The 22,984-nt window shown below is 32.8% G+C and overlaps 1 protein-coding gene across 1 annotated transcript in view; it reads right to left on the bottom strand.

Moving 5' to 3' along the window:
- LOC145259061 (delta-like protein 1) overlaps positions 1-19,317 on the bottom strand; it is a 185,705-nt gene extending 166,388 nt beyond the window's left edge. Inside the window, exon 1 of the mRNA XM_080116687.1 lies at positions 18,889-19,317. Coding sequence (XP_079972813.1) covers positions 18,889-18,933 — 45 coding nt within the window. The 5' untranslated portion in view covers positions 18,934-19,317. The remainder of the gene's footprint in view (positions 1-18,888) is intronic.
- Between the last annotated feature and the right edge of the window lie 3,667 nt (positions 19,318-22,984).

Genomic DNA, 22,984 nt, shown 5'->3' with positions numbered 1-22,984 from the left:
ATAGGTATAAAGATAACTGGGACCTTGAGGAGGCTTGTTGTTCTAAGGAAGACTAATGGTTATTACCAGCGAGAAACCAGTGGCAAACGGTTGTTGCGAGAACGCAAAGACATTTGCAAAGGTTATATTGAGAGTACTGGAAATCTTGGGAACACAACTGATTGTTGTCAATGAACAATCTCTGATGATGATCTATTTGAAAGATAGTGCAAATAATAATGTAAAACGAAAAATACAAAATCTTGTGGGACATGGAAGTACATATAAACACATCCAAGTAATATCATCATAATAATTAAGAAAATAAACTGCCAAATTTTACATTCTCAGAAAACTAAAGAGACAGAAAAATAACGAAGCAAATACACGGAACGTTCCAGAGAACCGAAAGAAATATGGAACATAAAGAATATTTACTGCGGCAACCAACTCTCATACACTATAAACACTAACGAGCCGCAAGAAATCGCCATAGAAGTAAAACAAAATGATAAAAAGGACACCGCATGAACGCTAGAGAATTGAAACTTGAACATCTTATAAATTGTTCCCACCAAAAAGAGATCAGTCTCGACAAATACAACACAGGCTGTAAAGTGTCATGGAGGATTGAAAGACTGGGGAAGGAGAGTACTGACCAGATCCATACGGAGAGAACTTGAACCTTGGAAAAGCTTATTACCATCAGAATTCTAGTGAATTCCAATAATCATTACCAGCGAGAAATCAATGACAAGCGGTTGTTGCAATAATGCAAAATCATTTGCAAATTCTATCGAAAGAGGTTGACAATACTGGGAATCTGGAGAGACTTGTTGTCACCCAAATTCTATGGATCATCATCGGTTATTATCAGTGAGCAATCACTGGCCATGACCTGCGTGAAAACAACAACAACAACAACAACAACAATAATAATAATAATAATATGTGAAAAGGAAAGACGTGGGGAGAGGGCTAGTTTGTATAGAAAAAACGAATTAGAAAAATACATAATGCAGAAAACCGAAAGAATATTTACCGCAACAAGAGACACTGAACAAACCAACACAATAGAAAAAGAAGACACAAGGAATAAAACGAGGAAAGAAAAACGGACGGTTTATAAGGATTACAAAAAACGAGATTAACGAAAACAGAAATGGCTACAAAAAGGAAACCTAAACAGGGAAATTAATCCCTAATAACAGCCGCACAACCAACCACATCAAAGCAAGGATCGACAAAACACAAGAAAACAGCAAATGCAGACTCTGTGGACAAAGAGACGAAACAGTAAACCACATAAATGAATGCAGAAAACTAGCCCCTCAAAAAGAATATAAAAATAGACATGATCAAGTAGGGAAGACAGTACACTGGCAAGTATGCAGATAATTGCATTTTGAACACTCAGACAATTGGTACAAGCACAAACCGGCAGCAGTACTGGAAAATAAAGGTCACAAGATCCTATGGGACATGGATATACAAACTGATAAATCCATCCAAGCAAGAAGACTGGATGTCATAATAGTTAAGAAGAAACGGAAGTTCTGCTATATTGTAGATTTTACCGTTCCAGCAGACCACAGAGTAAAGGTCAAGAAGACAGAGAAGCAAACACACGGAACTAGACAGAGAGCTGAAAGGGATCTAGAAAATTAAGAAAGTGAAGATAACACGACTATTGGAAGGAGTGCTAGTAACAATACCGAAAAACTCGAAAAAAAAGAAAAGAAAAAAGAATGGGAGATATTGGAATCAAAAGGATGGCTGAGAAGATACCACGGATAGCAATAAGAAAACTGCAAAAATATTAACGAAAACCCTTTAATGTGGATACTAATGCCACACATGAACTACTGGACATACAGACACAGCGACAAATGTAAAACACAAAGAAGCAATACATGGAATCATGAAACTGAAACAGTTAATTGCAAGGTACCGCTATACGTTCCGCCCCCTTTTTTTCATTTTGTGTACCACCGTTACTGACAACCACGCTAAGTGAGGAGGGTTAATGAGGATGGAAATACCGAGGAGATAAAGCACTAACCAGCTAGCCAAACTTCCGCTGGATGAGTGCAAAGAAAACTGGGCCCTTCGTGAGACTTATTGCCACCAAGATTCCAGTGAAAACCAATGGTCGCTGCCAACCAGAAATCAATGGTAAGCGGCTGTTGCGATAACACAAATTCTTTTGCAAATGTTATCGAGAGAGGTGCAGAGTAATGAAAATGGAGAGACTTATTGTCACTCAGACTCTAGAGATCACCTCAAGTTGTTCTCAAAGAGAAATCTTTGATCATGGGCTGTATGACTACTCCTAGTGAGTAAATAATAAATAATAATAATAATAATAATAATGATAATAATAATAATAATAATGATAATAATACTAATAATAATAATGATAATGATAATAATAATAGTAGTTTAAAAACGTTCAGTAAATAAACTTACAGGCAGTAATTAAAAAAAAACAGTCATAATGTTTCAGTCGACATAGACGAGAGTAGTCGTCTCTCACAACTGAAAAGTTATAAGAGACGACTACATTCTTTAACTAACATTCTCCTATCGCCCAGCAAGACGATAAAACCAAAATTGGCGCATAATGAACGTCAATATTGCAAATATCAAAACACGCATTGTCTTGATGCCATCGGTCAACAGAAAAAAGATAACGATTGCCCTGGGTGTCAAAATTGGCAGCCCGACTTTTCCTTTATGAATGCCTAGGCTGTTCTAAAAAAGGACACAGAATATCCACGCCTTTCTATTCCGGGTCGAAAGGATAAAATACGGCGCCGAAAGGATGATACGGTGCGGGGTGTAGATTGTGGCTATTCACAGCAAACTCAGCAGAGAGACGCAAGACTTCTTCCAAACAGAAATCAATTCTCTACAATTTACAAAATAAACATGTCCGTAAAAACTCGATACCTAAGCCCTATATACCTTTCTACAAAGATAGTAAACAGATAGATAGATAGATAGATAGATAGATAGATAGATAGAGAGAGAGAGAGAGAGAGAGAGAGAGAGAGAGAGAGAGGAAAAAGTTTCAATAATGATACAATTATCAGCGAAATAGAAAATTTAGATTTAAAGATTTCAGAAAAATCTGAAAGAAATCAGAAATTAAAGAAAGCATGAATAGAAAACAGCGCAAAAATCTGCGTCTACAAACAACGTCGGCATTTCTCATCGGATTTTGATACAATTGAATACTAATTAAATACAATGGAATACTAATGAAATACAATGGAATACTAATGAAATACAATGGAATATCAATGAAATACAATTGAATACTAATGAAATACAATGGAATACTAATTAAATACAATGGAATACTAATGAAATACAATGGAATACTAATGAAATACAATGGAATACTAATTAAAAACAATGGAATACTAATTAAAAACAATGGAATACTAATGAAATACAATCGAATACTAATGAAATACAATCGAATACTAATGAAATACAATGGAATACTAATTAAATACAATGAAATACTAATGAAATACAATGAAATACTAATGAAATATAATGGAATACTAATGAAATACAATGGAGTACTAATGGAATACAATGGAATACTAATTAAATACAATGGAATACTAATTAAATACAATGAAATACAATGAACTACTAATGAAATACAATGAAATACTAATGAAATACAATGGAATACTAATGAAATACAATGAAATACTAATGAAATACAATGAACTACTAATGAAATGCTAATGAAATACTAATGAAATACTAATAAAATACAATGAAATACTAATGAAATACAATGGAATACTAATGAAATACAATTAAATACAATGAAATACAATGAACTACTAATGAAATACAATGAAATACTAATGAAATACAATGAAATACTAATAAAATACAATGGAATACTAATGAAATACAATGGAATACTAATGAAATACAATGAAATACTAATGAAATACAATGAAATACTAATGAAATACAATGGAATACTAATTAAATAAAATGGAATACTAATGAAATACAATGGAATACTAATTAAATACAATGAAATACTAATGAAATACAATGAAATACTAATGAAATACAATGGAATACTAATTAAATACAATGGAATACTAATTAAATACAATGAAATACTAATGAAATACAATGAAATACTAATGAAATACAATGAAATACTAATTAAATACAATGGAATACTAATTAAATACAATGAAATACTAATGAAATACAATGAAATACTAATGAAATACAATGAAATACTAATGAAATACAATGAAATACTAATTAAATACAATGGAATACTAATGAAATACAATGGAATACTAATGAAATACAATGAAATACTAATGAAATACAATGGAATACTAATTAAATACAATGGAATACTAATTAAATTCAATGAAATACTAATGAAATACAATGAAATACTAATGAAATACAATGAAATACTAATGAAATACAATGAAATACTAATGAAATACAATGAAATACTAATTAAATACAATGGAATACTAATGAAATACAATGGAATACTAATGAAATACAATGAAATACTAATGAAATACAATGAAATACTAATTAAATACAATGGAATACTAATGAAATACAATGGAATACTAATGAAATACAATGAAATACTAATGAAATACAATGGAATACTAATGAAATACAATGAAATACTAATTAAATACAATGGAATACTAATTAAATACAATGAAATACTAATGAAATACAATGAAATACTAATGAAATACAATGAAATACTAATGAAATACAATGGAATACTAATTAAATACAATGGAATACTAATTAAATACAATGAAATACTAATGAAATACAATGAAATACTAATGAAATACAATGAAATACTAATGAAATACAATGAAATACTAATTAAATACAATGGAATACTAATGAAATACAATGGAATACTAATGAAATACAATGAAATACTAATGAAATACAATGGAATACTAATTAAATACAATGGAATACTAATTAAATACAATGAAATACTAATGAAATACAATGAAATACTAATGAAATACAATGAAATACTAATGAAATACAATGAAATACTAATGAAATACAATGAAATACTAATTAAATACAATGGAATACTAATGAAATACAATGGAATACTAATGAAATACAATGAAATACTAATGAAATACAATGGAATACTAATTAAATACAATGAAATACTAATGAAATACAATGAAATACTAATGAAATACAATGAAATACTAATGAAATACAATGGAATACTAATTAAATACGCTAATAATAATCACTTATTAGGTCATATTATCAGCACAAACAATAGCATCAACAAGAACAATATTATCGACAAAAAAAGAAGCTCAATACATAACATATAACATATAATATACTGTAAGAAATAAATGTTAGATATAAAAAAAATATCAAACGTTCATCATACTTCGCTGCTGATGTAACGAAAAGATATGGTTTCATTTCTAACAAACTCGTAAGTAAAGAATTGCTACAAAGTTTTAGGTGATGAATTATTCGTACAATTTTAGATTTACAATGTCATACAGCTCGTTAGTTATCTCAAATGATGCCATGTTAGGTGGTCCATTTTCTGGAGTATAGTTCGTATCCTGCATTTCATTTCTCACTTTGTGGTATTCATTGCTTATTTCCAGACTCGTGGACTAAATAATCATTAAATAAGCAGCTAATACATAACACACTCTGTACTGTGAGGAATAATAATAATAATAATAATAATAATAATAATAATAATAATAATAATGATAATAATAATAATAATAATAATAATAATAATAATAATAATAATAATGAAATACAATGGAATACTAATTAAATACAATGGAATACTAATTAAATACAATGAAATACTAATGAAATACAATGAAATACTAATGAAATACAATGAAATACTAATTAAATACAATGGAATACTAATTAAATACAATGAAATACTAATGAAATACAATGAAATACTAATGAAATACAATGAAATACTAATGAAATACAATGAAATACTAATTAAATACAATGGAATACTAATGAAATACAATGGAATACTAATGAAATACAATGAAATACTAATGAAATACAATGGAATACTAATTAAATACAATGGAATACTAATTAAATACAATGAAATACTAATGAAATACAATGAAATACTAATGAAATACAATGAAATACTAATGAAATACAATGAAATACTAATGAAATACAATGAAATACTAATTAAATACAATGGAATACTAATGAAATACAATGGAATACTAATGAAATACAATGAAATACTAATGAAATACAATGAAATACTAATTAAATACAATGGAATACTAATGAAATACAATGGAATACTAATGAAATACAATGAAATACTAATGAAATACAATGGAATACTAATGAAATACAATGAAATACTAATTAAATACAATGGAATACTAATTAAATACAATGAAATACTAATGAAATACAATGAAATACTAATGAAATACAATGAAATACTAATGAAATACAATGGAATACTAATTAAATACAATGGAATACTAATTAAATACAATGAAATACTAATGAAATACAATGAAATACTAATGAAATACAATGAAATACTAATGAAATACAATGAAATACTAATTAAATACAATGGAATACTAATGAAATACAATGGAATACTAATGAAATACAATGAAATACTAATGAAATACAATGGAATACTAATTAAATACAATGGAATACTAATTAAATACAATGAAATACTAATGAAATACAATGAAATACTAATGAAATACAATGAAATACTAATGAAATACAATGAAATACTAATGAAATACAATGAAATACTAATTAAATACAATGGAATACTAATGAAATACAATGGAATACTAATGAAATACAATGAAATACTAATGAAATACAATGGAATACTAATTAAATACAATGAAATACTAATGAAATACAATGAAATACTAATGAAATACAATGGAATACTAATTAAATACGCTAATAATAATCACTTATTAGGTCATATTATCAGCACAAACAATAGCATCAACAAGAACAATATTATCGACAAAAAAAGAAGCTCAATACATAACATATAACATATAATATACTGTAAGAAATAAATGTTAGATATAAAAAAAATATCAAACGTTCATCATACTTCGCTGCTGATGTAACGAAAAGATATGGTTTCATTTCTAACAAACTCGTAAGTAAAGAATTGCTACAAAGTTTTAGGTGATGAATTATTCGTACAATTTTAGATTTACAATGTCATACAGCTCGTTAGTTATCTCAAATGATGCCATGTTAGGTGGTCCATTTTCTGGAGTATAGTTCGTATCCTGCATTTCATTTCTCACTTTGTGGTATTCATTGCTTATTTCCAGACTCGTGGACTAAATAATCATTAAATAAGCAGCTAATACATAACACACTCTGTACTGTGAGGAATAATAATAATAATAATAATAATAATAATAATAATAATAATAATGATAATAATAATAATAATAATAATAATAATAATAATAATAATAATTCTGATTTCGCTTATGAAGGTCTCTCTGGAAAGGGATGGGATTCATTTCCAGAGGATTTCCCTTAATCCCGGCTTCAAACCAGGAGCTTCAAAGATCAAGGGTTTTCCTAAGGATGTTGGTGGTACCTATAATTGCAGAGGTTTGAAGGCCGCCTAAAACAGCGGGGATTTGTAGTTTTTTCAATTGTCCTTCCAGACGACTTGATACTACTCCTAGTGTACCAATTACGACCGGGATTATTTGTGTTTTAACCCCGTGTATACGCCTTATCTCCAAGGCCAATGGAGCATAATTGCCCCACTTCTCATTCTCCTTCTCTCTCACATTCCTGTCCCAGGGTACTGAAAAGTCTACAATCTGCCAGTTTTTTGAGACCTTGTCAATGACGACCAAATCCGGACGATTATGTTCCAATTGCTTGGTCGTTATGACACTTTTGTCCCACCATACCTTTACCTTGCCATCCTCACTCGTTCTCACTTCATCAGCACCTCCTCAAACCATTTTCCAGCACACTTCACCCCAACCCTCTTACACACCTCCCAATATATCCGGAGTCCCATGCGATCGTGTCTTTTGCGGTACTCTCTCTGGGCCAGTCCACTACACCCTGATGCAATGTGCGCAATTGATTCTGAGGTCTTATCACAAATCCCGCATTCTGCAGCAACTTCCTCTCCTAGAACCACTTTTATGAACAATCGTGTTCCTAATGCCTGCTCTTGTGCTGCACAAACAAAAGCTTCAGTACTCTTAGCCAGATACCCAGCTCTAAGCCATTGCCATGATCTTTCATCAGCCACTTCTGCTATATCCTGGAAGAACCTTCCATACATTTTCTTCCTAGCCAGTTCCTCTGCCCTTTCTCTATCCATACGTTTCACATAATCAGCCTTGGTCTCACATACCTCCACTTCATTGGCCACTCCCCACTTCTAACCACATGCTCCTTCAACATCTCCTCAGTTCTGACACAATCTTTTACACTTTTCAATCCTCTCCCACCATCTTTCCTCTTTTGATACAGCCTTGCTACGCTACTTCGAATGTGAAATATACCAAACATTGCTAAAACTTTTCTTGTTTTGATATCCATGGCATGCAAATCCTTGTCAGACCATTCTAAAATTCCCGGACTGTATCTCAAAACACTGACTGCCCATGCATTTACTGCTTTCATTAGATTTCCTCCATACAGTTTCGACTTTGCAATTAGTTTCACTCTTCTAAGATACTCCTTCCTGGCTTTCTCCTTCATTTCTCTGTTCATGATGCCTACACCCTCCAACACTCCCAAATACCCTGTATCTTCTATTTCTTTCATGATTTCTCCATTTGGCAGCACTATTCCATTCGAATGAACCTTTACTCCTCTTTTCATCACCAGCACCGCACATTTACTAATCCCAAACTCCATCCTGAGTTCTACCAGTCTCTCCATTTCCTTTTCATTTCTACCGAATATTTTCAAATCATCCATAAACAGTAGATGGTTGAGGCGTCTGTCACCAGATCCAAAGTTATACCCCAGTTTTTCTCTCTCCAAGAGGATGCTCAGTGGCATCATTATCATTACAAAAAGAAGTGGCGATAACGAATCTCCTTGAAATATCCCACGTTTAATGCCAACCTGCCCCATCTCTTCTCTGTTTGCTGTCAGCACCGTTTTCCATTGAGCCATACTTGTCTCCAAAAGCCCTACCACATTCTCAGCAACCTTCATCATCAATAGTATTTCACGTACCCATGAATGAGGAACCATGTCATAAGCCTTTCTGTAATCGATCCATGCTACGCTCAGATTTCTCTTCTTCGCATCCTGCATTATTGATTTATCAATTAGTAGTTGCTCTTTAGTACCTCTCGAGCCTTTCGTTCGTCAGGAAAAACACCATTACTCTTTAGATGTTCATAAATTTTCTCCGCAAATATTCCAGTCAACAGTTTCCACATCAATGGCAGACATGTAATTGGTCTACAATTATTGGCATCTGTTCCTTTTGCAGGATCTTTCCTAATCAGTGTTGTTCTTCCCTTCACAAGCCAATCAGGGACATCTCCCGACTCTACAACCCTTTGCAGGGCAGCAGCTATAGGTGGATAAAGGCATGGGAACTGTTTAAACCAGAAGCCCATCACTCCATCTGGACCAGGTGCCTTCCAGTTTGTCATCCTTCGTATGCCAGCTTTAACGTCATTGATGGTTATCTCAACGTTCTTCATCTGCTGCATTTCTGATAGCCTTTCTCTGACCTCTCCCAACCAACTAGCCTTCTCATTATATCGGCCTTCGACGGACCAAATTCCACTCCAGAACTTCCATGCATCTTTTGCATTTGGAGTGTTGTTATTTCTCGCCTGTTTACTACCATTTAATTCTTTATACAGCTGAGACTGATTGTTCCGGAAAAGGTTGTTCTGCCGAAATGCAAGACTTTTTTCCAACAAAGTTCCTAATTTTTATACCACCAGTGTGGACCTTCTCTTTCAACATTGTTAGAACGTTCATCGTTCCCTTTTCCAGCAATCTATACCTCCTTTCAAGCTCGTCCTTAGCTTTCTGTCCTAGTTTAACTCCTTTTCTTATTTCTTCGATTCTACCAATGTCTTTCCGCTACCGTTTAATACTTTCTTCAAGCCGCCCCTGCCAGTGTGGCCTTCTATCCTTCATTTTCCCCTTTTTCTTCTGTAATAAACCAAGACGATTCGCAATAACGTATGAACGTATGACGTTGCATATAGATGCCTGTTAAGTTCCGTAATCGATATGTTCTTTCTTATGATGTTGTGAATTACTCCTTGAATTATTTTTACCTCGTTTTTCACCTTCCGCCTATCACTACTCTTCATACTTGGAATCTCTATGATATCGTCTCGAAGAAGAACCTCTCTTAACTTCTGAAGTACTTCTTTTCTACAGAAGTCAAAGTTCGAACTTCATCACCACTTCTCCATACATCTGCTCCTTTCACCGGCTCCATTGTCTCAGAGTCAATGATCTCATCTGCCTTAGATCCTTCAAACTCTTTCTCATTACTTTCCCTAACCATAGGATTCCATACCTCCTCAGTTGCCCGCCTCCCATCATCGTTTACATTTCCCTTCTGCACTTCCACTCTCTCAGTTTTTTCATCAGAGCTAGTTTCATAAATTTTACTTTCGTTATTCATTTCATTCTTAACCATCCATTCAATCTCTTCTCTTGCAATCACTGAAAGTAGGTTGTTATTTTTAATTTGCTTTAACTGGGATACCAAACTCGCGGTACTTCGAGGCCCCCCTCCTCTCGATTCCCATTCTAATTAATAATAATAATAATAATAATAATAATAATAATAATAATAATAATAATAATAATATTTCTTTTTTTTATATTATTCAGACACGTCTGATTGAACACGACGGAGTTATTCTTTTTTTTCTTATCTAAATGGATAATTTTTCAATTTGCCGGGCGGTCTTTCTAATTTCAGTAACTTATATAGTATGTCGGCCAAAGGTTGTTTTTCGGACATTCTTCGCGAGCGCTTTCTATCGGTGCATCCGATTATCTTCAGGAGCGATTGTTGTTTTCGTTTTCTTTTTCTATGAGGCTTGGTGTACTTATATATATTTTTTATTGGTTATAAAGGTGGGTGCAGGAGGGTTGGGTCGAATTATTTTTATTTTAATTTTAATTTCGATTTTCTCATTACATAGTTTATTTATTTAGTTTCTAGTTAATTATAAAATACTGTTAGTATATTTGCTCCGGTATTAAATGAGATCCGATTCAGAAAGGGCTGTCGTTTTTTTTTTAATAAGTATGGCTTCTAGGAATTTTAGTCGCAGTTGTTAAGGTATCTGATTTTATTATTGTTAGTTAAGATATTTCTAATTTTGGGTGACTGTCTGTTTTTTTCGTGGGATGTTAGAGGTTGTTTTATAGCACTATTATCAACTAAATGATAGGTTAGTTGTCGGGAGAGTGTGGTTGTTGCATGGCTTATGTATGTGTTGTATGAATTTTAAGAGTGGATCTAGAGACATTCTTCAAAGGAGTAAATAAATTCATACACTACATTAGTTGGTTTAGTGTTGTTTTTAATAATTAAATTGGAAGTTTTAAATTTGGTATAATATATTATTAGTTTGATCTTTTTATTTTGATCGGTGGATTAGGTGTATCTTTTAATTAGGTTTGTTATTTTTTCATCTATTTTGTAGTCAGTATGTAATTGATTTTTTATAGTATACTTTGATGGTATCATTTTTGTTAGGGTTAGGGTTTATGTTTTTATTGTGGATAGAGTTTTATGTGCTTATCGACGACTTTATTAGGGAAGTTATTGTTTATTAGGGTTGTTTTATGTTTGTTAGCAGTTTGTAAAATATTTGTCTAGTTGATGATATATTGTATGCGCGGTGAATCAAATTTTTATAAGGGCAGTTTTATATTTTTCTGTGCATTCACTATAGTAATTTAGCATTATTGCGTTATTGTTGGTAGTTTATTTGTATGTTGAAGTTGTGTATTTAGTGGGATCGCTTGAATCTACTAATCCGCCGAGAAATGGTATTTTGTTGTTTATGTTTGGTTCGTAGGTGAATTTGAGGACTGGATGTGTTTCTAGGTCCGGCAAATGCAAAAATTATCCACTCAGATCAGAAAAAAGAATAACTCCATCGTGTTTAATTAGACGTGTCTGAGTATATATATATATATATATATATATATATATATATATAAACAGTTTAAGTAGTCTACGCGAATCAATCAACGTTTCAGCATGTTCATGTCTCGTCAGGTCTCCAAGTGAATCCGCAGTCAGAAAATGTTTTTTTAGAATGCCTTTGAGAGAGAGAGAGAGAGAAAGAGAGAGAGAGAGAGAGAGAGAGAGAGAGAGAGAGAAAGAGAGAGAGAGTCAGAATGAATTAACCCTCTTTTTCTACTTACGATTCTCTAATAGACCCTAACCCTAACCTCTCCCCCTGCGGTCGTCCATGGAAAACGCGTATATTTAAGGCCCACTTATTAGCTCGCGCCCCTTCCTCCTTCGGCCACACAGGACATGCATAGATGATCGGTCAAAGAGTAATTTAATTTGTTGTTCTGATGAAAACGAATGATCGTTGCCAGCGAGAAGCCAATGACAAGCGGTTATCGAAAGAGGTTGAGAGTACTGAAAATCTGGGGAGCACCACATTATTGCTTGCGACCAAACAAATAAAAAATGAAAATAAAAATAAATATTTAAAAGGTACAGTCATAAGTGTTTTTATTTTGGTGGGACTCGAACATTTTGAATATAGCATCTACGCTAGTTCTATTTCATAACTTAATAAAGCTAAAATAACTATTTCCTTTATGCTGATTTGTTTACAAAGTTCGTCTGTATTTGATCTCAGATCAAACTCTTCATCTTAACCAGATATTATATAGACATACACATACGTAGTTGTAAATATATCGCTATACTCCGATAAGTAAACGCATTTTCAATGCCATTCTAGATTTTTTTTTCTGACTGCGAGATTCACTTGAAGTCCTGACGAAACATGAAAATGTTGAAAGGTTGATCGAGCCATGCAAACTCCTTATAATGTTTATATAATTTTAGTACACGCGTATTGAGCACTTTTGAAGAAATATCGATTTTTAGTTCACGTTAACAATATACTTGAAATTAATCAATTCGCATGCATCAGTATTTTTTTGTTTTACGATCACAAAATCTATTTTGAGTGGCATTGATAGGTAAACATGCTGACCTTTTTCTTGTTTGGATATCAAATGGATGCTGCTTCGCTGTATCGTTTTTCTCGTTCGACACCACCCTATGGTTATCTAATTAAAACGTGAATTATGCTTCATGGATCAAAATCTCGCTCGTTTTAGTGCGAATTTCTACAGCAGAATATGACTTGGACGAGTTAGAGGACGGGTTCAATGAAGAGAGATCAAAATAAGGAGAGGGTAATAGAGAATTAGAACAATAGATTCTATGCATACCTACATAGAGAAAGAGAAAGAGAGAGAGAGAGAGAGAGAGAGAGAGAGAGAGAGTGTGTGTGTGTGGCTGGAGGTAGAGTGAAATTATGAACCGTAATCTATTGACAGATATTTAGTAACTATTGACATGGTAAATATCACTTCTTAATTTCATATACACAAACGCGCGCATAGCCAAGTCGAGAAACTAACGATTTTAAAACTTTCAGATGCCATAAAAAATCGAATATTTCATTTGACCACGAAACAATATTTCCACTTGTATTTTCATCCAAATTAAATCTTCTTTCAAGCTTAAACATAATGGCGTAATGGTGACCAATTCAAACCAGCAAAGTCGAGTTCAAACCCAGTTGAATTGATTACCTTTGTCATATTCTAACCGTGCCCAATTGCTAGCAAATGGGAGAGAAAAGAAAAAGCACAGGAAACAAAAGAAGTAGGAAACAGACAATAGATATTTGTTATTAACGCAGACAAAAGGGTAGGTTTAAATTAGAGGGAGACGAATGGAGGGTCGAATAATAGACATGTGATTTAGATTTGGTTTGTGGATAGGATTGGCATGAATTTTATGACGCTGAGGTATTACGACGTTTTACGACAGTAGTGTTGGACACTTTACGACACTTTACAATAGTACACGAGGGGAGTTCAGTTGAATGTTTTACGATAGTACACGAGGGGAGTCCAGTTGGATGCTTAAACGATTGAGAGCTGGATGTAATTGAAGACGAATTATGGCTTCAGTCAAATCAAGAAGGATTTGGGAGATCGAGATGAACCGACAGGACGTTATGTTTAGCGTGTAGAAGGTTGATGGTGACACACACATAGTTCAACCAGTATACATGGAAAGCATCGAAGTCTGTGTTTTCTTTCTTGTTTCTTTCGTATTTATTTTTACACTTGTGAGCGCGTGTATTACCCTCGGCGGTCGCCGATACGTATAAGACGACAACATAGCCAGAACCAATACGAGAAAAGTATTTGTAAAACCAGCACAAGAATGCAACATTGCGACGAATCAACAGAACTTTGAACCGAGTTTGGGATTAGAAATTCATGTTTTCATCCTGTTCAAAATGAGTAGCTATTGATAAGTAAAACAGGCCAGATGTGTCAACAATATGAATATAATATCGGTTTGGTGTCTGTTTATAACATCTACTCTTTGAATGTAACATTGAAAGTATTGTATGATGAACTATGAAGAACAAATCGGTGGATGTCATTGTATTTTATCGCGTGAAGGAATAGAATAAATTCTGTTTATTTTCCTTATTGTTTTCCTACATTTAGCGTGATAACGTCAAATATTCATCCGTTTAAAAAGCGATAATCTTTGGTGGATTCAATCACACACCGACCCATTGGAAAAAGGAGGAACCCTAACTTCCTCTTCAAGCCACGAATAAAAAAAAAAACAACTTGTATTCAATGAAACACTAAATTGTTCAGAGTATCTATTGTGTTTCAGCATTAAATAAGTTTAAACGGTTGATATGTCATAAAAGAGATTGGTTTAATGAATAGCATCACTCCAAAGTGTTCAAAGTCGATGTCGTTTATTTATTAATACTTAGGGAAAGATTTTATTAGTTTTTTTTTTATTCATGTGGCCACAGTTCACGGTAGTTTTAACGCTTAAACTGCATGGAATGCACCGTTTTTCGTGCTAATTATCAAAGCAACCACAACTTTTCAGATGAAAATTGACAAAGTTACTGCGAAGGAAAATGTACACAGACACACAGACACGTTCACTTTATATATATATATATATATATATATATATATATATATATATATATATATATAATCCATATCTATTTTTAGTATAATTAAAAATGCGATTGTTAGCCTCAAATAAATTTATTTACATTCGCTAAAATAAAATATACCGTAAAAGTTTATTTGAATTGATTCGTCGCCCAAAATGCTTGCTTGCTTCTAATTTTTTGTAGTCTTTTTTAAAAAGGTTTTTAATTACGAGTGATACTGTATAAAAAAGAAATTAACGGCTTTTTTTTTACTTAAACAAAAAAAATACAACTACTACAACTACTACTACAGAATAGTTTCAGTTACGCTGTGTGTTCATACCTCGGTCAGTTTAAGTACCAATTACTCAGCAGTTAATAAACTTTATTAACCTCATTGTGACTCGTTCTTAAGTCAATATATTGCTAGTAGATTAAAAATATTTTTAAGATCAGCGAAAAAAGTAGAACTTCTAGAAAACATCAATTAGAAACTCCTGGCGCTGCACATTCTTACCAAAACAGTTAATTACAAATTTCTCAGTAAATGTCATTCTAAATGGAGAGAGCTGAAGTTGCCGATACTTAACTTAGTTTTCTCTCATATTTTTAAAACTATGAGAAATCGAAATCAAATCGATATTGGTCCGCAAGTAACGAACAGAAAATAATAAAACGAGTAAATAAAATCGACCCCCCCATTTGTTGGTACTACGGAACATGAAGAGTCTGGGAGGATAGAACAATTGATGAAGTGCAGATAAATTATTAGAATCCAATAATGTCACTCAAATTCCAAAGATGTCAATGGTAAAACGCTGTTGAGAGAACGCAGAGTTATTTGCAGCAGTGATTAAAATATGCGGAGAGTTTTGGAAAGCTGAGCAAACTTGTTGTTACCCAGACTTTAAGGAACGACGCTTGTTTTTTTTATCAGTGAGCGATCACTCGTATGAGAACTCCAAGTGAGTAAGAAATAAATAGCGAATAAACTTATCACTTTTATAGTTTTATTATGTGCAGATGTTGAAGGTACCGGTTGAGGTGAATCGCTCTCCAAATCATTACGTTCCTTCCTCTAAATGTCTATGCGCACACTTCGTTTCAGCTCTAAGTGAAATGCATCTATAAACCCTTGTTTTACTGCCTTGGCATGCCCCCTTCCTCTGCTGCGGCCATCGCGATCACTGGTTCATTGAGTTCAAATAGATTAGAAGGGTTGAACATCAAAGAAGTTCTATTCAACACAATTATACACTCATCTAATCGATACTATAAGAAATTGAAATCAAGAATTAATTATCACCTAAAAAGTGGCCAAAAAAGCGGAACATAAAAATACACATAGCAATTGTTTCTACGCGACAAAACGTAAATAACAAAGCAACAAGTTTCAAAAGTTGACTCGTACACTTCTTGGTCTTTTTTGTACACCATCTAGTTTTATACATTTTTTTGTTTCTTTTCTGCCGACGATCAGAGTGAAAAAGAAATCCTTTTCAAATTTTATTTTTGTCCCAATCTCGATGGCCATTTTTGGAGATTTTAGCCCATTAAATATCGACCTTGCGATTACTCTGCCCTTGTGGATAGGTAAGCATATAGGGACTGCTACAACAAAAGTAATTTTCGGTATTTTTAACTTAATAAAACAACGGCAGATTAATTCATTGAAAAAGGAAAAGGTTGTAGAACGCCGCGCCGAATACTCCAAGTGAATTTCTGGGCCTCCCTGTCACCTGATCGCCAATGGCTATGAGCTTTCATACGTTTAATATTATAATGTGTTTCTAAGAATCTACCCAATCCTAGTTTTTTTTAGGTATATGTATAAAAATTCTTCTTTAACTTTTATAATTGCATTATTTTACTGTTCAAATCGTTAACCAATCGGATGACGTAAGTAATAGAACCTTAAATATATTTGTTCACCGGTCAATTGAAATGCTTCTGTAATTTTACAAATTTACACCTTTTCTCAAACAACCGCGAACTGAAATGGACCCACAACCCGAATAGAACGAATAGAGATCAAACAACCATAGAATAGGGCAATGTTATATGCTTTTCTTCGATTAAGGGTTCCAAATCCGCTTCTGGTGCATCAAAGGACCCAATCTAAGTTAATAAAAGAGTTTCTTAACGTTACAAATTGTTACAACTTCACAATAATAAATGGGTTCTTCCTTGTTTATCAAATTTCATGATCGCGTTTGTAAACGTCGAGTATGTGTGTAGCCGTACACGTGGATTTCAAGTCCTTTAAAACGATAAAAACTATAGTAGAATCGCACAAAAAGCAAACAACTGCCGTCGTGTTTTGTTAATGCAATAATTAAAATCAGAATTTTCTTTTGCTATGTCTTTAATAGATAAAATGTTGCTGAAGAACAAAAATGTTTATTCACGAAAATGCAATTTTTAGTTACCTCTGTTTGATAAGAGGCGGTCCGATACTCGTGAATTAATTTTTGTGAACTTGTCATTAAATTTGAGTGAAAAGGATGGTACTTATGCACTCATTGATCCATGCTGAAATAATAACGTTATTATTTAAAAAGCCATTCTTAACATGGGAAGGGTAGGATGTTTTGTACATATTCTGTACTTTAACCTTACAATTGAAAAAATATATATCCTAAAACTTTAATTAAATTTGGAAATACGATTTAAAAAATAGCGCGGATCAGTAAGTGCATTAGCACCAAAAGGATATTTTGTTGTTAAATCGCATGTGTTATTTAGAGAATGAAGCAGATTTGGAAAATTTTAGTAAACGAGGCTCTTCCCTGCAATATGTGTGACGCAGCAACGTTTATTAAAACTAAGTACAAAAATCAGGTAGAAGTACAGAATATTTAACTTTCAATAACTCGCAAACAAAATAAAAACATAATTCATAACATATGAATTTTACACGTTAAAGTAAAAAAAAAGAAGAAAAGTTAACTATTCTGTACTGCACAGATCAAGAAAGTAATTTATTGATATTTACAATTAATTAAACTAATTATTAAGGATATCGATTTTCAGTTTAATCAATTAATTTTCCCCTGTCCATTCAAAATAATACTTTTCCTTTTACATTTATAACAGCTTTTTATTATAAAAGTTTTTTTTATTATAAAAGTTTTTTTTATTATAAAAGTTTTTTTTATTATAAAAGTTTTTTTATAAAGGTCTTTTTTATTATAAAAGTTGTTTTTATAAAACTTTAAAAACATTTTTATTCAAAGATGCACAAATTAACTCCAAAATGTTTTTAGGTATTATATTTAAAAAAAAAAATTGGGTGAAAAAAATAAAATCTAACAAAGAACTTGTTTTTACAGCCATTAAAAAAGTAATTTTTTTAGTGGGGGCGGGGCGCGGGGTATTGTACACACTTCGTCTGTCGCCGAGGCACGCTTATCGGTTTTGAAGGGTTGGGCGGAAGAAATGAGGGTTACAGGCGGAAATTGACCAGATGCTTTTAATAGAAACGAGGGGAAAACGTGAGGGCGTGTGGTGAAAGATCTAGTCAGAAAAGTGAACATAAAAATGGACGAAATAAACTTTTACTTACCTTCAGAAGGAGAAAAGACAAGCAAATAAAATGCAGTAGTGACATTGGTATATAAAGAAAATAAAAGTCCGTTTTGTATTCCTGTTTAAAAATATAATCGAATCGTTTTTTTTTTTTTACTTTTTCCGTCTTCGTCTGTGTTCAGAATTCATAAATAATACAGCAAAATGTATCCAGAAGCTTTATTTCATTTGTTGATGCTTTTGCTTGTAGAAACATTTGGTGCTCAAAATAAAGCAAAAGTAGTTTCAGTTATAAAATGGATAAAATCCTCAAATAGTTTGTAAAAAACAGCTTAGAATTTCGTACAAGCTTCGTCGCCATACAATGAAATCATAATTCAAAATCAAATCAAAAGTGTCCTAAAACGAAACTCATATTTTACTACTGAAAATAGAAAAAAGCTGATTGTAATTTGTAAATAGACGCGAAGAGAAAGTCAAGATTTATGGACGGCAGAAAACACGTGCACGTGTTTTTGTACTGATTGCAATTATCCTAATTTTGTTTAATGATCACAAATGCACCGTCCATTAAATGTGCACGTGCACATAAATATAAAGAGAATTATCCGGGCGCATGTAAAAGCGGATGTTTTAAGTTGCGAGAGAATATTGTAAACAAAAATCGGTCAGAAGCATGTGCGTAGCGATATACGCCTGGAAGGTGAAGCGGGGGGGGGGGGGAGATACACACAGTTAGTTTACGGTACTAATACTCTCCACAAACAAACCAGCATGCAGATATGCAGTTTTGTTTTCGTAGTAAATAAATCGAACGATTTCGTTGCTAAAAAAGTTTTTGTTGTTAAAAGTGAAAAAACTCAAGTCCGACACTAATGAAATGAGTTCGGAGTATGTAAATTAAAGAAAATCTCGATGTTTCGCGTCGAATCCCTTCGTTATCACAGAAAGGTATTATTAGATCTGGATAATTCAGGGTTCTACTTGTATGCGCACACGCACACCCCTCTACTCCAGAAGTACGAAGCCGATAAAACCAGCAGCAGCAAAACGGGGTTCGGTCGAAGGATGGCGTGTGGGGTGAAATATTAGTAGTAATATTATCAGTAGTAATAGTAGGTGTGGAGGGGGCGAGGGTTTAAGTAGCAGCTGTTGTAGAGTAAAAGTGGACGCAGTGATAGTAGTAGTAGTAGTAGTAGTATTGGTTGTGGTGTTAGTTTTAGACGTTGTTGAGAAAGTGGGGAGGAGCGATCATAGAGTAAGGGGGTTGTTTTTGGTTGTTGGTCGATGGTGGGGTATCTCGTGTGCGCGCGACTGTTGGCCCTGATGGTAAAAGTAACGGAATAATTATCGCAGCAAAAAAAAAAAAAAAAAAAGAAAAAAGGAAGTTTAAAAAAGCAGGATGGAAAATGACGAAAAAGGGTGAAAAAGAAGAGATAGACGCCCCCCCCCCCCAAAACGGAAGAAATAAAGATGTGTCTGCATTCGTGTGCGCGTGCATGTGTGTGTTGCATGGCATATTTGTGAAAGCAAAAAACGTAAACGCACACAATCGCATGCACTAATGCAGAGATACACTCAGCAGCACAGCCCATATTTACTTGCTTCCCCACGAAGGCAGGCAAGGTCGGTTTTTAATGTGGGGAAATCCAGTTCCATCTGAAAGGAGTACTCTGGATTGGAACAAAAATAAAAAAAAGTGCCTCAGTCTTAAAAGATATTTCCGTCACTAATCAAAGACACAATATATGAAACATAATATTAGAACAGATACTTTACTTTGCTTCTTGCCAAAACACTCAGCAGAATCGATGAAGGAAGGAAAAAACGCGCAGCGTGTACGCCACACGATTCGCGTCTTCTCTGTACACAGCTATGCGTACCACCGATAGTCAAAATATATAGTCACTCACACGTACACGCGAGCGCAGACATACAGATAGATACGCGTACACACGCATAAGGGTTTGCACTTTCTCTATGAAGTGTAGATTGATATTGGGCGTGGGTAGTGGATAAAAAATGCGATCCACAAAAAACACACACGCAATATTCTTGTGCGTACACACATATGTGTACATATAATGAACAGGGATGAAAACTCAAGTAAATAAGTGCGTATAATATGTATTTATTTCAATATCACTTATTTATTGAATGACTGGATATACCATACCTAAGGTTTCATGCATTGGATCAGACGGAACTGTGAAGCATGAGAATGTTGTCAAAATCTAATCCATTCATCAAGTGGCGATCGGATTTAATCGTTCCTATTTACAATGTCTCTCCACAGGACAGAGTTAGACACCAGGGTCGTTTTTTTTTTTGACGGCATTCTGAAGCTTCATAGTTGCATCTGGTCCAATCCATGAAACCTTAGGTATGGTATATCTAATCCTTCAATAAATACGGGATATTGAAATACACACGCCTTGAGCGACTAACTATTCTATAGCTTTATAGCTATTGGACTTTATTTTTAACAAGTAATGAACTTTTCGAATTGAACGAAAGGCTTGCTGTCATTGTCATCTGATCAACCTAATCGAATTTGAATTTGACCAGAGAAACACAATTCAAACCTAAGGACCTCCATCTCTGCATAAAATAAAATTCGAAAATAAACATAAAACAAAAACTGAGAGCTGATTCGACTAAATACCGGCGGCAGATATTAAGCGGGGACAACTTCAAAAGGACAATCTTGTCTCAGTCGGCTTTCTATTTCATTCCTTAAACAACGACCACACTCTATCGCTTGTCCTTACAATCTACCCAATGTAAATTGCTGGAATCTTTCAATCGACTATGTTTTTATCGTTACAATAAAAGTTTCAAACGATAAAAACACCCATTTTGCTACGGTGCTTTTATTCTTTAGTTTGAAGTATTTTGGTGTTCCGTGAGGATTATGATTTTCAATATTTATTTTGATTATGATTTTAAATATTTATTTTGATTATGATTTTCAATATTCATTTTGATTATTATTTTAAATATTTATTTGTATTATGATTTTCAATATGTATTTTAATAGCGCGCTGCAGTTGCCATTTCCTTGGTTTTTCATTGATGGTCTTCGTCAGGCCGGCTATCCCTCATTATAACGCGGTCCAGTCCGCGAGTCCGAATGATAAAAATGTTTACAATTTTCATTGTTACTCACTTTGTTTACTCATTTCCTGCTTTGTTTGTGTCTAGTGATGTCTTTTATTTTGTATTTAATAATATTGATAGCGTTACTTAATCAATGTGAGATCTTTAAAAATATAAACACAACGGAGTTTGTTATAAATTAAAAATTAATCTTTAATATCTGTGTTTGCACTTTTGAAAAATTCTTCACACATTTTTAAATAAATGTTAATAATAATTTTTAAACCTATATATATTTCGAACTTACGTTCTCGTAAGTAAGAAGCGATAATTACCGCCAGACGGAGGATTCGAATCCAGTCACTAAGTTATCCTTGAATTCTGTGGCCAATATTCAACACCTAGGTCATCAGGAATTAGCACGAGAAATGTAGGAATTAAGTAATTAAGTTCTATTAATACCGATTAGGCTGTCATAAGCAATAAACAGACAAATGGTATTCAACGACAGACGGCAGAATATTGCGTTGCGCTAAGGTTAACTGCGTACACTTGATTCCCTAAAGAGGGCTTAACCTTTTCCTAAAAAGGGGTCTTATAATGATAATATATATATATATATATATATATATATATATACATATATATATATATATATATATATATATATATATATATATATGTATGTAATATTTATAAAATGCTCGATTATAAAAACTGATAATCTTGAAGCTTACTAATTGAGTCATTTTATTTTGACTTAAATTTTATTGATATATGAGCAATTACCGAATTTTGATATATTTGAATATATTAAAATTTTTGCTTGAAAATATTAATAATAATAATAATAATAATAATAATAATAATAATAATATATATATATATATATATATATATATATATATATATATATATATATAGTGGCGCTCAAAAGAATGTCCACACTTGTCACTTTTTCAAAAACCGCAAATTTAAGCTACATTGAATGTAACTGTTTAAACAACCTATACCTCATGTTATTAGCCTTTTAT

Source organism: Euprymna scolopes, chromosome 34 (genome assembly GCF_053919585.1).
Source record: "Euprymna scolopes isolate OS-2025 chromosome 34, ASM5391958v1, whole genome shotgun sequence".
Classification (NCBI taxonomy): domain Eukaryota; kingdom Metazoa; phylum Mollusca; class Cephalopoda; order Sepiida; family Sepiolidae; genus Euprymna; species Euprymna scolopes.
This window is presented reverse-complemented; position numbering and strand designations above follow the sequence as displayed.